This window comes from Copadichromis virginalis, linkage group LG12 (genome assembly GCF_057382275.1).
Source record: "Copadichromis virginalis isolate Kocher_CV1m ecotype Utaka linkage group LG12, C_Virginalis_male_GT1.1, whole genome shotgun sequence".
Lineage (NCBI taxonomy): Eukaryota > Metazoa > Chordata > Actinopteri > Cichliformes > Cichlidae > Copadichromis > Copadichromis virginalis.
In genome coordinates this window covers 30,242,908-30,263,778 of record NC_140629.1, presented here as the reverse complement: position 1 = coordinate 30,263,778, position 20,871 = coordinate 30,242,908, and the positions used below count along the sequence as shown (strand labels likewise).

The 20,871-nt window shown below is 40.9% G+C and overlaps 1 protein-coding gene across 1 annotated transcript; it reads right to left on the bottom strand.

The window, feature by feature from the left end:
- Positions 1 to 1,082: 1,082 nt before the first annotated feature.
- Positions 1,083 to 19,849, bottom strand: LOC146697306 (A disintegrin and metalloproteinase with thrombospondin motifs 12-like). The gene is made up of 24 exons (XM_085475980.1): positions 19,579 to 19,849; positions 19,078 to 19,436; positions 14,337 to 14,514; positions 13,975 to 14,183; positions 13,810 to 13,893; positions 12,901 to 13,025; positions 12,649 to 12,798; positions 11,719 to 11,862; positions 9,960 to 10,104; positions 9,780 to 9,872; positions 9,482 to 9,627; positions 9,137 to 9,306; positions 8,424 to 8,557; positions 8,136 to 8,256; positions 6,963 to 7,207; positions 6,620 to 6,761; positions 6,375 to 6,501; positions 5,516 to 5,726; positions 4,230 to 5,384; positions 3,982 to 4,134; positions 3,613 to 3,789; positions 3,003 to 3,149; positions 2,721 to 2,874; positions 1,083 to 2,530 (listed from the first exon to the last, which is right to left on the bottom strand). The coding sequence occupies exons 1-24, from the start codon at positions 19,694 to 19,696 to the stop codon at positions 2,412 to 2,414; spliced, it is 4,806 nt and encodes a 1,601-aa protein (XP_085332106.1). The 5' UTR covers positions 19,697 to 19,849; the 3' UTR covers positions 1,083 to 2,411.
- Positions 19,850 to 20,871: the final 1,022 nt, after the last annotated feature.

Here is a 20,871-nt window from a genome sequence, read left to right as displayed (position 1 = left end):
GCAAATAATGTGACCTACTGTGAGATACAGATATTGTGGTGTGGTTTGGATGAGTAAAATTCTAGTCTTTTACTTTTAAGTCCTAATGAGGAGGTATGTGCAACTCTGCGTTGCGCCCTTGGGCACACCTGGCTTCCACAACAACAAAAAAAACTAAACAAAAACAAAACAGCATCATCAGTGACAAAATGCTAACAGTAAGTCTACAAACCAGTGCGTGACATCACGGTGATATTATTTATCAATAAAATTCATACCTGCCATGCATGCTCTAACCATCATCTGTAATATGCCCTAAAGATTTGGATGCAAAATCTGTTCGCTACTGTTGGCATTGTGCAGAGAAGGTCTGGAAAATCAGACAGTAATGAAATAAACATTTGACTTTTGAATCCCAAACCACAACTGTTTGGCTTTAGAACACAAGCTGTTGAGAGTAATTTTATTACCATTTGCCCTTTTATAAGAAAAAGCAGTAATCAGACACTTATGTTGCTTTCAAAACAGCTAAAAATTAGCTGTGCCGGGCCAGTCACTTAAGCAATAAATTGATGAGTAAAAACACTATATTGTTGGATGAAAAATCCAAGATGACATTGATTAAAACTACGTATGACATCAGAAAACCAGTGTCATTAATCACAATCATTGTTTATAGAATCTCATACTAAGGAAGTTACAATCACCACGAAACTGAAATCAAACCAGATATTTTTAGTTATTCCCCAACTTTGAGGTCAACTGCTTATTAAGCAACACGTGTGGTTGGGTAATACGACTGATGGGTGTTTGCTTTGTAATGAAAACACGCATAGAAATCGCACACACACTCACTGGTGGGTTTTAGGACACAAGGCTCCACACTGACCCTGTATTGTGTTACTCCTTCCATTACTGCTGACTAACTTTTGGTCTCTGGCTTGAATGACAGCCGCAGGGTGCGTGTAGCAGGGCAAAGTCCATTCGTGTCAAGTTATCCGGCACAGAGGAGCCTGATAAATCTGGGCCAGCTGAACCCAATCCCTGAAACAGAGCTTGGTGCTGCTGATTCAGGTGTTACACATTCATAAGCATGCGGCACTTTCAGGTGAGAATGACCTTGTCGACGCAAAAGGTCCCAAAGTAGAAGTCACTTATGGAAAGAAGGTTATTGAAGGCTGGATTGTTATTTATACTTGTGGTATTCAAGCAACAGTGTAGGTGTAAATTTACAAATGGATGTTCAGCACAATTGTCTTTTATCGTCACATTTATTGATGGAGCCATGAGAAGGACAAATCAGTCAGGGTGACATACCCAGGGCGTGACAATGATAATGCCTGTACAACATCACATTAAACACAGTGGCCAACTTTAGAGTGACCTGAGAGGGATGACCTGCAACACCTCTTTCTCATTGGTAAATCTCACACCAGAGGAGAAGCACCACAGGTTTAACTGCAGGATTGTGCAGATTCTGCAGCTGATTTAATTATCCTTTAAAATTGTAACAACAATGACTAAAAGCAGGAACATATACCAATGATAATGTAAACATCCAGTGCCAGCTCAGAACATAAACACATGTTCAAGCATTTTTTTTAAAGAAAAAAAGAAATTCATTCATAAAAAGTATAAATCGACTTAAACCGTTTTCACGCATGAACTGAACTGCAGCCCTGAACTTTTCTAGGAATTACCCATGGGAGTTGTGTGACAGCAAATTCAAATTAAAAGACATTAAAGTGTCTTTGCTCCACCAGCTCCACAGCACAAAGTCCATACGATTACCAATTAAGCCCGTGTATGAGTACTGCAGGTCATTGTCTCGGATAACTTCAGACAATGACTGCACTCGAGTTCATGTGTGAAAATGGCCTGAGATTATCAGTATTAGAACATCTTTATTTACATTCTGTATTTACCATTTATCTCAGAAAGACATAAAAGAATAGTAACATGTGCTGTTAATCATCAGCACATCGCCTATAAAAGCACCTTTAGTACAAAAAGATATTTTCCGAAGGACTAAGAAAGAAGAAATGTCCATAGTTTGTCTTAATTTATAACCTAATTTATGACACTACGTGGTGAGATTTTATAACTCTTGAATTGTGCTTCTCAAATATCATTTAAATTTACCAAGAAAATATTTCAAATTGTATAGCTCAAGCATTTCTTCTAACACTGAACATCTCCAACAGTCCAAATGTGTACCATCAGTGCTTTGGTTTGTTTCCTTTCTGATATTTCAAGAAAAAATAAAATAAAATAAAATACAAAACCCCAAATTGGTGGGAAAAAAGAAATCCTTGTTTGTTTGTGTTGATTAAGAGGAGCTTGTTGATGTGGTCATTAATACTTTGGTCTCCTAGATTGTGGATGACATGGCTTTATACCAGTATTTCAGAAGGATACAGTAAGTGTTGTAGTTAGCCAGAACCACAGGTGATACAACACTGTTTCTGGACCGACCTGAGAGAGCAGCGACCCAATCGCTTCAGCTTGTCACAGAAGCGAGAGGACATGGTGTCTTTCTTGCAAAGTGGACCTGCATAACAAGGAACACAACCTTAGAGCAAACACTTTAAAGCCATATAGATATCAAATTTAAGTGATTTTGACCAAAACACCTCCCTCACTCACTCAAGAAACAAAACGTAATGGAAACTGCATTCATGTTTTAACAGGTAATCTGCTTTGCTAATCTTCATCCAAATAATTTATTTTGGCATACAAACCTTTGTTTGTCTTGCATTCCTGCATATTGCACTTCCTGAGTGTTTCTGGTTTGGAAATCTTCTCACAGAGGCTGTTTGGCATTACAGCCAAATCCTTTTTGCTTACACAGTTGACAGCACGCTGTTGCTGGCCTCCACCACAACTCACAGAGCACTGCAAATTCACACCAAAAAATATATAAAATTATAGTTTAGTTTACTTCTGTTTTAAACCTAATTAATATAAATTTATATTGCACAGAAACATTTAAAGATTCATTAAATGTGTAAAGTATAGCTGACCTTTTCCCAGTCCCCAGTCTTCCACCAAGTACACTGTTTTAAACTGCACGGCTCAGTACTGTTTGGCCTGAGTGTGTTGCTACAGCGATGAGGCTCAGGGCAATACACCAGGCGCTCTCTGACACCTTCATCACAGCTGGCAGAACACTGAGAAAGACAAAAGCATTCAAAAGGGTGAATTTTCTTTTTCTAAGATTGTAATAAAGTCTCTTCTAACTGTATCTGTAACGGTAACACAAGAGACACCATGTGGCAAAAAAAAATCCTCAGTGTCAAACAGTTCAGGCCACATCTTCCAGTAGAACAGAAATAACTGTGGCTTGTGATGAAAATAGTAGAAATGGTACCAAAATCTGAAAATACATAATTAAATAAATAAAAATGGGCAGCTTTAGAAACAGTGATGATAATTTTCAAGATTAAAGAATCACGCTCACAAGGCTCCAAAACATTGTTGAATTTAAGGGGGAAAAAATCTAAAAAGCCAAGGCAGGTAAAGTCCAAACTATAGTCACAACTGGAGATGAAAAGACAAAAAAAATATTATTTTTTTAATAAACATGATTACAAATGTCTCATATATAGAGATGTGAGTGGATGCTTTTCCTACCGGTCCCCATGGTGATGCACTCCAGCTCATACAGGGCTTGTGGGGGCAAATCAAGGTGCTAAGGGGTCTGCTGGACACTGCTTGACAGTGGAAGGGTCTGAGAGGACGTTTAGTCTGGGAATCAACACATTGGACATCACGGTACCTCCTTCCCACCACCGCGCAATCATCCGGACACTTTGGAGAAAATTATAAACAATAACCGACTCATAAACAAATGGCAAGAAAAAAAAAAGTCGGGTCTGAATGAACCAACTTCATTTGGAAAAGTAATAGACAATGAGTGTAAGTACAATTAAGTATTAAGCATATTTAATAAGTAAGAAGTGCAATTATCAGATTCAGTGACTGGAGGAAATCTAACGTTACCTTGCTCCAGCTGCTACTTTGCCAGGTGGCGCAGGGCTGCAGGTGACAGGTACGAGCAGGCTCAGGTCTCTTCACGTTGGCACAGTCCTCGTCGTTCTGGGAGCTGCACTTGACTGTCCTCCACACTGCTCCGATCCCGCATGTTGTTGAACACTGAGGAGGAGAAATTTCTGATTAAAAACATTTCAGACGTTACCATTAATGTCAAGCCTGTAGTTAGAGAGTAGGATAGCATCCTGATAAAGTACCTCACTCCAGTTTCCTACAACCCAGAATACATCCACATCGACAGGCTCTATGGCCATCAAGTTGCTTTGGTCACTTCCTGAGCTGCTCTTATGATGTCCGGATCGCTGCTTTTGGCTCTTAGACCGACTACCTTTGTCCCTGGATGTAGGCTTTTTAGCACGAGTGGCAGTGGTGGTTTTTTTGGGTGTCACAGCAAGCTTCTTCATTTTATTCGTCTTTAATGTGGGCTGTGGTAATGCTGTCATAGTGGATTGTTTGCTTGCTGTTGTAGAAGGCGCTTTCCTTGCGTGATAACCAGTTTTTGATGTGACTGAGTGATACTTGTACATGGGAGTGGTCAGCGCAACCCGGTGTGTCCAGGGGGGATTAACATGTGAGGTGGTGTGGGGGTCAGATAAAAAGTGAGTGGTTTTTGCCCACGTTTCAGTACTGGTGTGTGGGGTGGAGTATGCAGATGTGGTCGGCGCCCTGGTTATGTGCACAGTGAGTGGACTCAATTGGAGAGTGGGTGTGATGAGTGAGTGTGATACTGTTGTGGTTGATTTAACAGGATTTTTCAGTGGTGAAGCTGTGGTAAAAACATCTAGATCAATAATCCTGTCCTCCTCGGTCATCGGATCAACAACATAATCATATCCTGGGGTGAAGAGCAGCACATTTGGAGTGCTACCCTCCTCTTCTTCCTCTACCTCGTCTACCTTTTTTTCATCTGCTTTCCCATCCTTTTCAGCAGATTTGGATTTAACTGGGAAAACTTTCCTTCTCTCACCCTCATTTTTCCTCATCATGCTGTTAAAGTCATGATCATCTGGATTTATTATTTCAGGAGTTGAAAGGGAGATGGTGGTAGAAATGGTAGTTGTAATTTGCTTGTTGGTTCTAGTGATAGCAGTTGTAGGTGCAGCAGTGGCCGGGGTGGTCATGGGATTCCATGAAGGAGAACCAGGATGCTTAGTGGAGTGAGGTTTAGTGATGTTTATGCGGCGGTATTTAGATGCAGGCCCAAATCGTCTACGAAGACTTGAGTTTGGGCAGTTTTGCAAGCCACACAGTGATCTGGCCCTAGGTTTAGTCGAGGGGTCACAGGTCTTTGTGGGTGCCAGTGCACAGGTGACTAGGCGGGAGCGAACACCTCCTCCACATGTGACAGGGCACTGCAAAGAAGAAACGAACACAAAGAAGACATTACCTTACAAATAAAGAAAGGTTTTACCTTATGCTATGAAAGTCTGTGATCTTTAAGATTCAAGTCAAAAGCAAATAAAATTCATAGAAAAAGGCTTACTTCTTCCCAGTTGCCAACTAGCCACTCCTGTCCACAGGGTACGTCTCTGTTGCACGGCACCACAGGCTTTGGTTTTAGGAGATGCTTGCATTCCACAGGGTGGAGCACTCTTTCTTCTCCCAACACTGTGCGGACACAGAGAACCGTTCGTTTCCTCAGTCCATCTGAGCCACAGGTGGCTGTACACTGCTGCCAACCCCCAACCCACCACCTGAGGGCAAGGAGTTAGACAGGAAAAGAAGGTGAATAAAGAGACCACTGGCAACAAATAAATAAATGGGGAATGCAAGGCAAGCGACAATGTTGTTATCTTTCTCACACAGCGAACAGAGCTGTAGCTTACAAAATGCTTTATAGTATTCTCAATACCTGCATTTCAGTGCCAAAACCAAAGAAGTGCATTTTTTGAATTTAGTTCTTTGTTATTTAACCAAATAAGCTAAACTTTTAAAATAGCAAACTTGGCTAAATAAAATGTTGTCCACAACTGGTGATTTATAGGAACTCGTTTTTCTTTTTTTTTGATGAACTCTTTGATGCGATTAAAGCAAACAAAACTATAAATTTGAACTTCTTTTGATGCAAACACATTTTAGCCATTAAAACAAATTATTGAGATTTCAAACCGACAAAGAGAATTTTTATCTGTGATAAAAATCCTTTATTTTCACTGTTTTTAATTAGTATAATCAAGCACAGTGCAACAGGGCAGGTTAATTGCAAACCAAAGCTGTAAGGATAAGGTTTTAAATGAAAGTTAATAAAAATAAATGGAAATATTTAAGTTTCAAGCAATTCTTTTGGACATAATAGTACAGACCGCGACAAAAAAAGGCTAAAAAATATAAAATATTAAGACCTTGCAGGACAATCCATATTCTTGCACTTCCTGTGTCTATCTTCTGGACGGCTGTCTGGGTCACACAGAGACTCATCCACTACGCCCACATCCACTTCAAAACAGCGCACAGGCTGGTGTTGCTCACCTAAGAAAGGACAAAAATCCAGAAAGAATATCATGATCCTATCAAAAATCCTTAAATTATCCTACTAGGTATGAGAGAATAAAGAAAGAAAATTGTTTTACTGAAATGTGACTCAGACCTAAGCCGCAGGTGGTGCTGCAGTCTGTCCACGCTCCGTGTCTCCATCTGTAAATAGGCTCATGGATCTCATTTTCTGTCTCTTTGGTCTTCTTAATGGTGTACTCGTACTTTATACCTGGATTCTTCTCCTGAAACAGCAACTGAACAACCACATGAACTATGAGTACCTTTCCAAGGAGACCATCTCATCAATATTATATTGTACTCCTTGTCTTATGCTTTTAAGTGCCCAGAGATATTTAATTGTATGGGGTACAATAAAGTGCAGGGAACTTTATTTACTTCTCTAATAGCTTCTACACATATCAAAAATGTTTCACCTCTGTAATATGACGACCTACCTGAAGCATGACTAGCTGCTTGGTGGGTCCAGGAGCGGTGAGATTCTCCATGTTCCCACTGCGCTCGTAGAAGAACGTCGTCCCGCCGGCCTCATACTCCCCATTCCACTGGATGATATAGTTGCCGTTGAGAAAGTACTCGTCTGACCCCACGCTTCTCAGAGCCAGGAAGTTTCCTGCCTCCACCACTTCCTTTATCAGGATGTCCCGTGCCCCCTCAGGTATTACACCCACATCCACGTACCCTGGGAGATTCAGGAGGGAAGTCAGAGTCACAGCAGAGTAATGGATGGCCCACCATGGCTGCTGCCACACTCACATCCAGACTACCAGACAGTTTCTCTCTGATCTTTAATAGAGGGTGGGATACGTCTGTGGGGGTGGTTGGCATGTGTGTGTGTGTGTGTGTGTGCATATGTCTGTGACTGTACGTGTGTGCATTCAGCGTGGGGGGCACTGCCCTGTCTCTGTTTTTTATTGTGTAGATGGGGGGGCGGGATGGGGGAGGACGAAAACAGCAGTGAGTGGGTCTCTGGAGTTTAATGATGTTTGTGGGAAGGTGTGTGTTTGTGAAAGGAGGGGGAGGTTTGGCCTTGGTCTAAGTCTTTTGAAGTCTCACACATCTGGGCTGGTTATCTGGAAAGGATGCATTGCAGGGCAAACACATACAGAAAGAGAGCGAGAGGAGAGAAAGGAGAGAATTCTTATTGTTTTAAAGCCTCTTTTCTATGAATCTGTCTTGGCGGCATGTTGATTTGGCAGGTGAGTTATACTTTTCCGAGGGCAGTAAAAGCAGCACAAGATGCGAATCTTTAGGCAAATGCAAACACGGGCCTGTAGCTACACATGCATGCACGCACACACCATAACATAACAGCAGCCAAGTACAGCAGGACAAACAAGCTGCACCATGTGGACAAGATGGCTGCCATGACAACAAAGAAACAACACAATGGTGTAATGGGAATGAACTGTCCTCGAATGACTTTGTGCCTGTAGACATGTTTGAATTCTCTGTGTTTTCACACTCTTCTAGTTGGTACATCAAAGCTTTCCTCATTAATAGGTTGTCTGTTTTGCGTTACAACACAATTTTGTAATGGCATGATGTCTTATGTTGAGATAATTTAATTTGTTTCCAGCTGTTGAAAATACTCCTTGTGTTGCACTCACCAAAGCCTCCTTCTTCATCAAATGACTTATAAACTGTCTCACAGCTTGTGCCGTCGCCCAAACAGACTCCACAACGATCCTCCACTGCGTTTGAGTCGATGCCATAGTCGCAGCCGACCTCCTAGAAACCAAAGACACACAACACATTAAAATAAAACAAAAACATAACAATTCAAGTTTTTTTCCATAAAGTATCCCTTTTTAACATTTTAGTAACTCTGCAGTGTATCAGCCTGCTTCACTACAGCCCTCCCCAGTCTCTATTTGTCTCTTACCCAGCCACACTACCTTGCACACGCCGTTTATGCAGATGTTTCTGGACTTGTTGTTCATGAAGCACGGTGTTCCGTCTGTCACGGTGTCAAACATCCTCTCAGAAAAGTACTGGCTGACTGGTCGACAGTGAAGCTCGCAGGGATTTACTGAGAATAACGGTGAGATGAAACAAATTGATAATGTTGTCAAATTGCTAAAATGTCTATTTGAGCCAGTTATGAGTCATGCTTCTCACTTAAGACGTGAGCGTATTTTGTTATATATTTTTAAAGAGCTAAAAAGGGAAAATAATTCTGTTCTGTTATTTTCAAGATATAGTGATTGACAATAATAAAAGCGATATGAACGCAAAAGAAGAAAAGAAAAACAAAAATACATCAGACAGGAAGTGAGTTACAGTTTTGTGCCCCTGCTGAGCTGTAATGTAGTCGGCAGCTGCATCAGTGTGGACTTTTAAATACAAATGCTGCCCCCTTTTGTTTGACACATACAATTACATCTACTAATCTTCCACTTTATATCCGTGGGTCTCAATTTTGTTGTGTGGTCCCACAAAAAAAGAAGTTTAATTTTAGTAAAAATATACAGAACTGTACTGTGAGACTGACAGTGTTCTATTGTGTGATCTGCTATTCAGGTTTGCTTTTAATGCACTGACAGTGTTTGTGATCACTGGCATGTTGAAAAATAAAGCTTCTTGCATATTTAAGGCTGTGAGTACTTACATGGGTTTGCCACAGGGATCCACTGGTAGAGCTCATTGTGGTAAGGCACAGTGTCAAACTCACTGCACAGCATCTCTCGAAAAGTTGGTATATTATTTGTACAGGGCTTTGTGTTACAGGTCCGGTAACGCTTTCTTTCACCGGTACAGTACTTGCCCCCAAATTCTGGCCTGTGGAAAAGAGCACCACACTTGAACGAACCAGTTAAAAAAAATCAACATGATGTCAGTATTTTGGGGGCAGATGACATTAAACCTGTGAACTGCAAAACAAAAAACAAAAAAACAATTCTATAGCCATACAGTGTGAAAACTATTTCAAATGGGTGTTAGACTCATTTCTTACTTGGGGTTGTTACATTCCCTCTCTGATGACTGAACTCCAATACCACAGGTCCTGGAGCAGTAAGACCAGGTACTCCACTGTCCCCAGCCTCCATTCACTGTCTCTGGGAGTTTACCCACAATCACACACTCTCCGGAGATACACCACTGGATTAGAATACAGAATAGTGATATAAGTTAAATACCACTTCAGCTGGAATAAGACAATGCTGATGTCTCTGTGACAGTACCACCTTCTTGATGCTGCTGGTACCCGTCTGTTTACACAAGGAAACAAAACCTAGACTATCACAATTCACCTTTTCTGGTCCACAGCGAGTACCATCTATAGGTGAGTCCAGTTTAGAGCGGCAGGAACCATTTACTGAACACCAAAGAATCTGGCAAACATTCTGAAAGAAACATAACCCCAAAACAATAAGAAAGCGAAGAAAGTGTTTTCTACAAGATTTACTTTTCTGTGCTTGTGCAATACTCACATCAACCTCAGTGCAGAAGGTAGCATTTGGTCCATACTGGAGCTGGCACTGGTGATGTGTGGTGTAGCGTACACCGAGGCGTGCCAGGGGCGTGGTTAAGTCCCTCTTTGAAGGACGGTCATCCAGACAGAAACCCCAACCACGACTAAGGCAGATAAACAAAGATATGATATTTGTTTATCACAGGGTATGGTGGTTGGGAGTCAAAGGAGAAAATCTGAATGCTCAAACTCAAGCAAAGAGACCTAGACATTAACACTTAAATAGACTAGAACCTGGGAAAACTACTTAAAAAGGCAAAAATTATAACAGCAAAAATAATCCAGTTCACATATATGAGCTCTGACCTCGACTTTGTGGTAACTGGCTAAATCACAAGAACAGTTGCTCTAAGGCGCTTTATATTGTAAAGTAAAGACCCCACAATAATACAAAGAAAACCTAAAAAATTAGACGAACCCCCATGAGCAAATACTTGGGAATTGTGGGAAGGAAAAATTCCATTTTAACAGAAAGAAACTTCTGTCAGACCCTGGCTTGGGGAGGAGCAGCCATTTGGCATGACTGGCTTGGCGTGAGGGGGTGAGATTGGACACAAGAAGCATTGTGCAAGAGAGGCAGAGATTAATAACTAATAATAACTAATGATTAAGGGAGTGAATGAGGGAGGCCTAGGCCTAGCAGCCTAGGCCTGTTGCAGTACACCTAAGAGAGGGTTCAGGGACAAAAAACAATATTTTAAGCTTAATTTAAAAAGAAAGAAGGGAATCTATCTCCTGAATCCAAATTGGGAGCTGGTTCGATGGAAAGGGGGCCTGAAAGCTAAAGGCTCTGCCTCCTACATCACTCTTAAATATCCTAGGAACCAAAAGTAAGCCAGCAGTCTCGGTGCCAATTTCTCTATTAGGGTGATATCATACTATGAGGTCTTTAAGATAAGATGGGACTTGATTATTCAGGACCTTGTTTATGAGAAGAAGGATTTTAGATTTAAAAAAGGACTTTTAAAGTGTTGTGAACAAATATATTTTTAATCGATTGATCATATATGTTTGCACTTCTGTAGATGTGAAATTTCTTACCAGTTTATCTTCATGTAAGGATGTAGATGTCTGGCCCAGATAAACTGGAAATGTAATGATTTTTACTGCGCTTACTCCCTAACACTAAGTCCCTGTAGTGACTGATCGCACTGATCTCGTGTAGACTATATTGAAGCAGCACCATCATCTAAGTTTTTCCAGGATTACATATGTGTTTAAGTCGTGTTGTATAAATAGAACAATTCCCAACAATGCTATGTCCTGATCATCCTAAGCTGTCCAGAGTTAACGTGTGAAACCAGCTTTGCAGATACTTGTGCAGGGGTTGCCACCCTCTGAATGTTGCTTTAGGCTCTTCTTACTTTTCTGTCATTTACATAATTTCCTGCTTCAGTTCTTTGCTTCACTTTAAACTTGCCATTGCAGCCATGGTTTACTGCATGTTTGTTTTAATAGCCTGTGTTTTTCCCCCCCATCACACACCACACCCAATGTGTGTTTTGGATCAATTTCACAACCTCAACACAAATCCGCACTAGCATATCTGCTAAATCTCCGTGCAGCTGTCAAGAAAAAAAAAAGAGAGAGAGAGAGAGAGAGAGAGAAAAAAGGTACATGGAAATTCCCATAGATTACACACATCTCATGCATTTTTAACAAAGACAAATAGATGTAAAACTAACCCACTTTAGACAAAAGTACAGATTCAGGCTTACTCAAGGAAACGTGTGATGTATTCTTTGGAGCAGGAAGACCAAGTGAGAGGCGAGCTGTCATACATCAGCTGTCTGGACATGATAAACGGATGTCTCCCCTCCAACTCGCAGTCGTTCCCTTGGCCATCATGATGAATTCCAAAGCTGTGTTCAGACACAAGCTGCATTAATATTCATGATAACGTGATTACACAGAAGTATTTTACAAGGATAGTGGTCTGTATGGCTCACACTGCCATAATGGAGCAATCACAATGAGTGAATGTGCTGAGTCCTGTAACACATTTGTTTCCACATTTGAAATAGGTCAACAGATATTTGACTTACTTTTGTTTGTGTACATATAACTCTTACTCTAGAGTTTCATGACAGTACAAAGTGGAAAAGCACTTTAAATTACTGCACAAACAAGATAACGAGAAGACAAATACACATAACTTCTACATTATATGGTGTGGTTTGACATCAGTCGAGCTGTTGACATTAACGGTGCTTAACCAAAGTTGAACATGACAAAAGACCAGAAATTAACCACAAATGGAACGTGGAACAGCTCTCATTTTATAGTTAAAGCCTCCTCTGATGGAACAAATGATTCTTTGGACTCAACTAAACTTGAATTAAACTTTAAAGCTAAAAAGAAACCCAACACCTCTGTCCTTTCACTTTTAGTGCTATTACATGATCTACACCCACAATACAACAGGACTCTCAGGTATCCTTTCCTTTTCTTTCAGGTTATTAGAAACTTAGTCATTATTTGCACACCAGCAGTCCACTAATAGGCTGGTGAGCTAATGGTAGGGGATTTTATGACACTACATTGAAGACAGTAACCGAACACAGGAACTACAGACTCTTTCTTTGTTACAATATTCTAGTATTTCACAGTCATTACAAATCCAGACTCTCTCACACACACATATTGACCTGTGGCCCATTTCATGAGCTACTGTAAAGGCAACAGGTAGACCCGAATCCTCATTGATGTTGCAGCTGCGGTGGGGTTGACACATCCCAGACAGATGAGACAGACCCAGAGTCTCGCACGGCTGGTTCATTCCAGCACAGATGTCTTTCCTATAGGGGGAGACGCATACAAGTCATCTGTATGTCATCTGTATAAACATTTCATTTAAGCTTTTGAGGTTGCCGATGTATGCTGGGTTATCTGCCACCTGCCTGGTAATCAGCACAGCCACATCATGATGAGCCGGGTGTGTGTCACTCTGGGGGTTTAGGTTTTTCTGCCAAGCACAGAAACTAGCCAAGGTGGTGTCTGCATGGTGAACAATTTTCAACCCTTTCTGCAACAAGCGCAAACAAATAATTTCACATACTTGTTGTTCTTTTTTTTTTAAAACTGTAGCTACAGAACAGTTAGCAAATAACTTGATAACATTTTTCTTCAATACTTGCAGATCCCAGTGTGTACTATATAAGGTAACCTAGAGCTTCAGATGTTGTCAGGAGGAGGGGCGAGACATCAGAACTGATTAATTTTCAATCACATTTTCCAAATAATGTGGTTATTAAATGGACTTGTTCTTATACTGCACTCTTCTTCACAAACAGTTAAATTGCTTTATACAACATTCCTTCGACCTAAGTGCTTTCTGTTTAACAGTCACACGATGATGCGCACATCAGCGATCAACTGGGGTTCAGTATCTTTCCCAAAGACCTTTTGGTGTGCAGACTCAAGCAGCCTGGGATCAAACCACCAACCTTTCGATTAGTAGATGACCTGCTCTAACATCTAAGCTTCATCCACTCTAAACTTACAGCACCTAGTATTCCACTCAAGTACTAAGAAGGCATGGTCCTGCTGGTGTGTTGGGGTGTGGTAAGGCCGTAAGCCAAGGCATACACATTATATACAAGACATCAGAGCTCGTTATTACACATTAGAAAACTATGCAAATTTGTAGAAGTTTGTCCACCTTATCTCAGACTAACCTGGAAAGTGAGCTCAGTTTTCACAAATCCATTTCTGCTTTTCTTGTTCCACATTTAGTGTAAGAATTGCCAAAGCAAATGTTATAAAAGCACATTGAGGTTTCTTAAAGACTTCATTCAGATGAAGAGTACCTCCTCTCCATGTAGCAAAATGAGGCGCACCAAGATGATGTGGATGGCATTCCCAATACTAGCATCATGAAAGATTCCGGCCACCTGTCAACAGCGAGAGAATTCATTGTAAAAGGCTTTAAAAGACCTTTACATCAACTAAAAAAGTTCATTCAAACCCTTCACCATATTCATGATAGTGAAGATGTAGGACTCCACATTATCACTGCCATGGTATTGGATAAGTTTGGAGTCAGCCACCACCATGGTCTCCACCCAACGCTCTCTACTGACTGAGCGCTGTGAACGCGATTGACCCTGGTCCTCCCCTCTCCGATGCTCCCTCTCCCATTCCTCCCTCTCCATCTCCACCTGGATGGAGTCAGTTGGAGCATCTAAAGCGTGAATAATTGAAGACATTATTTGCAGTACACTTGTGGCTTATCTTTCTTGACACAAGCACAGCCAGAGGAAAAAAAAATCCTTGAACACCAGCAGAAGAGTACTCACAAACACGCCATACACTAATTCAGGACTCACATACACACCTCGAACTCCACAGGGATTGGGCGTCTTTTTGGACTCAAGACTTCGTTTTTTTCTTTGACTTTGTGTAGAAACTCTTGGATAGATAATGTGGGGCTCTCGACTCCCAGCAGGATCATCAGAAGATTTCTGGACAGGCTCTATAAAATAGTGTCCCTCTGCCAAGGCGAAGAAGCCTCTCTGTGGAAAATAATACATTGATGGAATAAATGTGTACAGTAAAAACACACAACAAGTGTGGGTATAGCAAGCTTAGGTTTTAGGGCAAATCTACACTCTCAATCATCATCATTGTATTGTACTCAGTCACAGATTTTATCCCCAAATCATGCCAAAGACTTAATGTGGATTAAAGTCTAACGTCAGGCATTCTCAGACTGTGAGTGAAACAAAAAGCCTATCAAGCATACTATTGTGTTGAACCACTTAAAAGCCTGACAACAAATCACCAAAAAGTATAGTGCTTCTACAATTTCCACACCACAAAGCTGAGGCATAGGCGTCCCCTTAAACCTGCTAAAAAACGTCGCTCCAGAGTAATTTCCATGTGAGTGGAAGCTATCATTAGTGAACAGATCTGAATATCAGCCTTTCCCTCAGGCACATTCTCTATGCTGCTGCAGTAATACAACAACTTCTTGCTAAGTATGCCAATACGTGTTCTTACTGGTGCGGCTTCTTCACTTGCCGCTCAGTGAGGTCTACTGGTGAACACACACATAAATGCAAATGAAAAAATACAGGACATGCATGCAATCAGGCATAAAATGCAATTCTGTTCACTTTTCTGCTTATAAACATATTCATGAGGAATGTTGTTTAAGTTAAAGTGACTCTGTGAGTGTTTGTATGGGCTTTTATTTTTTTAATCAAGATAAGTCCAAACATGCCCAGACTGATCCAGGATGAACCTGTCCCTCCTTCATTAAACCAACCGGCAAAACACAGACTGACAGACATACGACCAACAGTCTTTCAACAGTCGAATGGAAAGAAGAGAGTCTGCGTCAGTGCAGCTGAGCAAAGAGAGAGGCTCTCTGAACAAAAAAATAAATAAAGTTTTAAAAACATGAACATGATTCTTGGATTTTTTCAGATAGTTTCAGCAGCCAAGGGCAGATGTGAAAAATTAGGCCATGCAGTATTTATGGTTTGGCTGATTGTGGTTCTGGGGATCTACCCCACTGTTTACTGTAGTAGTAGTTTCAGCTTTCTGGGTCATCCTGACAAGTTTCACATCTGTTTCTTAGAAAAAGAAAAAAGTCACTGACTGAATATCTCATTGCTTGATTCAGGGAGTTCAGTCTTTGAAAAGATTACTTTACCCTATATGCTGTAATGAATTTATGAAACAAGCTGCTCGGGACTGTTTTTTTTCAGTCATTCCAAAAGCTACAGTCTTGCAAGTACTAAACAAACTTTACCTATATATATATCAAATTAAAAACAATTTTGATAAAGGTCAAAGAGGACTTATTCAGAGCTGCAGTGGCCTCATCTGCAAGGCATGCACGATGATATCTACAGTCAGCTGGGAAGACTTCCCGAAGGCCCTGTGCAGAGAACACTCAGCTGATTTCACTGTTTCTCTGTATCTCATGCAAACACTATGTGAGTGGAATAATATATCATCACATCTTTGCTTTTGGAGTTGTATCGTGTTCCTGCAAGAAAAACATAGACTGTATGAAAATAAATCAAGCATGTGATGGGCAGTTCTGTTAGTAATGTTTTCTATCATAGTCTCCTGTACGTATTCCTGTGGGAAAACACAAGTCAGTCCCAGCAGAAACAGACAGGTGGTGGAGTACAGATCAGCCAAGCAGGAATGCTACAGGGAGGCCCTTCCAAACACTGAGACCATTTCTCTGTCTGATGTGCATACCAAATGCTGTTCTACTGTGGAACACAGTCTGCAGTTGCTTATACATATACATATGGTTATGATGTTACTTGTGACCAGGTACAGATCTTCTGTGATGCCTCTGCTAAACAAACAAAGGAAACTTGCAAGGATACTAACAAGGACTTTGCTTCCCATTTTAACAAAGTGAAGAATGTTGAAGAATGAAATTATGAATTTCTGTGACAACAGCATTAAACTGGATATCAGTCTTCACTTTGACCAGCTCTTTCCCCTTTAGCCCCCCTTGACCAATAATCCCCTTTCTCTGAGGAAGCATGTTGTTTGGGTGTGAGGTGGCAAAGCCAGGAGAGGTTACCATAACACAGGTCTGTGCTCTAAATACATCAGCCATATGGAACTGCTTTTCTTCTGTTCCCTGCTTCTGTGGGTTTCTGAGTGCTGGCCAACTAGGTCTGAAATAAAGTCTCTGTTATATAGCCTGTTGACTCTGCAGTGATTAGAGCGACACGAGGAAAGGTGGGGTCAAACGGTGCTTGTTACTGCAATATGATTAATCACAACAATTTACTGGCAAACAAAGGTGCATTTATTCTTAGCTTTTTATCAGTAGTTGCATGTTTCCCTACACTTACTTCTCTTCTCTCTTTAATTCATAAGATGATTCTATGTGCGAGCTCATTTCTTCCCGAGAGGTCAAAAAGATTATTGCCATTTTTTCATGTGCATGGTGGAACAAACATGCATTTAAGTGGGGAAAATACCAGTATAATAGGTCTGAACCTGTAAATTCTTGTTTCGCGTTGGGCCTCAGGGATTAGAAAAGTCTCCACTGAGAAAGCTTTAGGTTTACCTAAATTAATGGTTTTACCATAAAAAACATAAAAGGAACAGTGAAAGCATTTTCCACCCTTTTGCTATCCACTTCATGGTTCCACGTTTGCAGTAAATAGAAAAGGTGAAGGGTTACCTGCATGCTGTAAAGACACAGTGTAATGCAAAAGTGTATTTGTTTGAGCAACTGTACCCTTGTTTTTGCAACCAGAAGCAGGATGTTAAAATTGCAGTTGGAGGTATTAATGTAATAGCAGCTTCACTGTTGCCTTACAACAACGAAGAATCATGACACTGCTCTATTGTCTGCTGCGTAATGGGTGGAGTTTGTCACGTTTGGTCAATATTTTAATTGTAACTCATTTATTATGACTATAAAAAGTGAAAACTGCCTTTGTTTCCAACTTTTAAAATTCTGACAATATAAATAACTTAATTTTCTTTTTTTGGGGTTGTTGGTCGACCAAATGAAGATGGAAGACAGTTAAAGATTTTATATTGTTTTCTTCAGTCAGCTCTGAATTTAAAGACAACAACAATGCTAACTGTTACAGAGAAGATTTATAGAGAAATTATCTTTACTAAAACAAAACACGAAGGAGCTGAACAATTTAACTGAACCAACTCTGTGTTATTATTAATTATATAAAGCATTTTTCTCCATCCCTTTTGCTTCCTATTCATGCAACATTAACAAATAATTATTTTGAATTCCTATTTGTAAGTAGTCCATTTCAACTTGTGTCGTGAGGGTGAATAATCTCTGCAGCAGCTGGTAGGGCTTCACTCCCACATCTGTCTGGCTGAGTCTAGCTGTTTAGTGGTCTCTGTTTGGGTTTAGCAGCTATAAACCTTCTTTCACAGAACAGAAAGTCTGTGTAATAAATCAGAGCAGTTTCCCTCATAGGTTGGAGTGAAGGGACTAACTGGGGAATTCTGTGTTGCAGGAAAATCCCCAGAACGCCATTAGGCTGCAGATATGTGGATTTTTGAGTGACGCAACACATTTTTCCTTCTAGGATTATATGAGCGGCTGTGAAATGGGTCAGATATAAATTATGTTGCTAGGTTGGCTGTCATTCTGGTCTCGTCCTGAGTCACATGTTACAAATGAACTGTGTAAACATGCAGGGAAACCCACACACACATAGCACAGAGGCAGGAGGCAAGACCCTGCAGGAGTGGAATTCCTGCTGTGACACAATCAAACATGAACACTGAAACATTCTTTGTGACTAAAAGTGACACATCCTATCATTTCAAAGGCAGGAAGTTCATCCTCTTCTACATACTCGTACTTTTTAGCCTTTTCAAAATGTTGTAATATTGTGTAAACAAAAACCCCAGAGTGCATTTTGAAATAAGATTGTGTGCTGAATGGATGGATTACAACTTAAAAATTCTCGGAAATCAGTGAACCACAAATTGTTCACGTCGTATTTAAAAAAATATTTCTTCATATATTGGATCACTCTGATTTTTTTTCCAGGTGTCCTCTCTGTTTTGTAGTTAAACTGCTTATTTGAACAGAAACACTATAGCCCAAGTTAAAAAAAAATCTGTCCATCTGTCAAACTTTACTGCTTCACTCACGCACAAGAATGTGCCAAGATCTATTACTGAAACTTTCTTGCATCCTGTTGCGTTTGCAAAGTGTCTCTAAAGGAACAGATAATCCATGATTGCAAATTTATGAATGAGTGAGGGTGAAAGAAAACGAAAAACATCTGAACCACAAGAAAGACGGAAAGGGTCTCATGTCAGTCTGAGAAGCAGCAGTCGTCAGAAGGTCTGCAGCACAGTCCTTCAGCAAACAGTGTCGGGAAGTCTCTGAAGAGCAAACTAACAGACGGGCACTGTCAGATGGAGGAGTTGCCTAAACCGCATACCAGTTTACCCATAGTGATAGCTGCTATCTGGTGTAATTTAAAAAAAATCATGATAAAAGCATGTTGATTTAAACACAAGCATCCACCAGCTCAATTTGATGAATGAGAGTGAGAATAAAATTACCTTTACAGCTATAAAACACTGTGACACCTTACCAGCCCACTGCAGGTGCTGATGGCAGCAGTTCCTCGCACATCAGACGCTTCCACGGTGCCAAGAAGGTGGCAAGAATTTCCATCAGAAAGACGATGCTCAGTCCTGTTGGCACTGCCATTCCTGCTCTCCAGGATGTAGTCATTTGAAACCAGGTGATTGTTTGCAGTCAAATTGAACATTAAGGTTTTTCCCTTGAAGATGACCTTGTAGTAAACCTGTTTCTCTTGAGGATGGGACTGTAAGTCTCGCCTGATTCTCCCACCATTAAAGTGGTGAGACAAAGAGTGGGAGATGAATCCTCCATCTGCGCCGGTTTTCACTGGGTTGACAATGGACAGTTCTGACTCTGACAACTGACCTACAAAACAGAGTTTAAACACAGGTAATACAGACCTTTTACCTTTAGTGCATACTGACTGTGATATGCACTTAACGATACAAATTCTTCTAGTCATGCACTTAGTCGGGCCATGCACAGAATTGCACCACAGCACACTGACCTTGTTCTGCAAAGAAGGAGAGGAGACTGCCAGAGACTGAGAGCCCTTCGTGGCCAGCTGCCAAACTCAAAACAAAGTGCAGCAGAAAAAGAACCGTGCAGTCCTGCGAACATGGCATATTTCATGTAACCAAACTCAAACCCCACGTCTTTGGGGTTCCCGTGGCGTTAGAGGGGACCACTGCGACCCTTCGCTGCACTGTGTCATGACACGAGCAAGCTCAGAGGGGAAACATGCGCCGAGGAAAGCTGGGAGCCAGATCATGGTTTAAAGAGGGAGAAAGCAATGTCTCTGTGGAGGAAGGAGGGGAGGAGTGTTCTTTGGATCAGTGTCTTTTTTCCTTGCAGGAGTGAGGGGGAGCAGAGGGAGCAGAACAAGAAGCTACCGCAGAAGAACAAGCTTCAGAGAGTAGCCCGGTTCGCCCTGTGTCGAGACTTGTCTCCTGCGCCGCAGATGGCGCATCATTAATGCGACTCGACGCGCAAATAAAATTAATGGACTGTTGCTTGCATCAGTTTAAATCCAGCAGCTCTTGAAATCAAAACTGTTGTTTGCATTTGTCTACGCTACAGCCAGCCTTTACCAGTGGCATAATCACTAGTACATGGGCGTTAAAAGTTTGCAGAGTTTTCTACAGCTTTGCAAAGATGTGCAAACGTGCACGCACGAAGTCCATCATCCCGTTTTTGGCTATGATAAGACTAAATACCTGTCATTCAAAAATCAAAGCCCTGCTAACAAAGGAGGAATATCGTGCTGTGCTTTGAAGATTGTAAAAATGAATTAGCTCAGTATAGTTACGTATTAGTTTATATTTATAGGCATATGTGTTGGCCTTGACCCTTTCAACCAACTGTCCACCTCACTAGGTTGAATGACGTGATAATGTTATGTGAAAGGTTGGTTTCTTAATTATTAAAAATAAGTGGGCGTGGTGAAAGATGAACGATTAACCAATCAGCGTCATGAGCGGGATCGCTCCACTGTCAAGCTGTGTGGAAAATATATTTAAATGAGCCCGCTTGTTTTACTGAACAGATGAATTCTAGATTATTTAATGCTCTGGTCTTTATTTCGCCCACTCTCAAACATCCAGAGACTAACCTATGTAAAAAAAAAGAAGTGTGCAATCCCGGATTGTCTAAAACTTGCCCTTTTTTCTCATAGCCAGCAGGGGGCGACTCATCTCATTCACTGTTCAAAAGTTTATTATAGAAGGAAGGCACCTTCAGACGCTCTTTTAGACGTGAAATTTCTTTGCAGTGATTCATCTACACTAGCGTCTGGATGGAC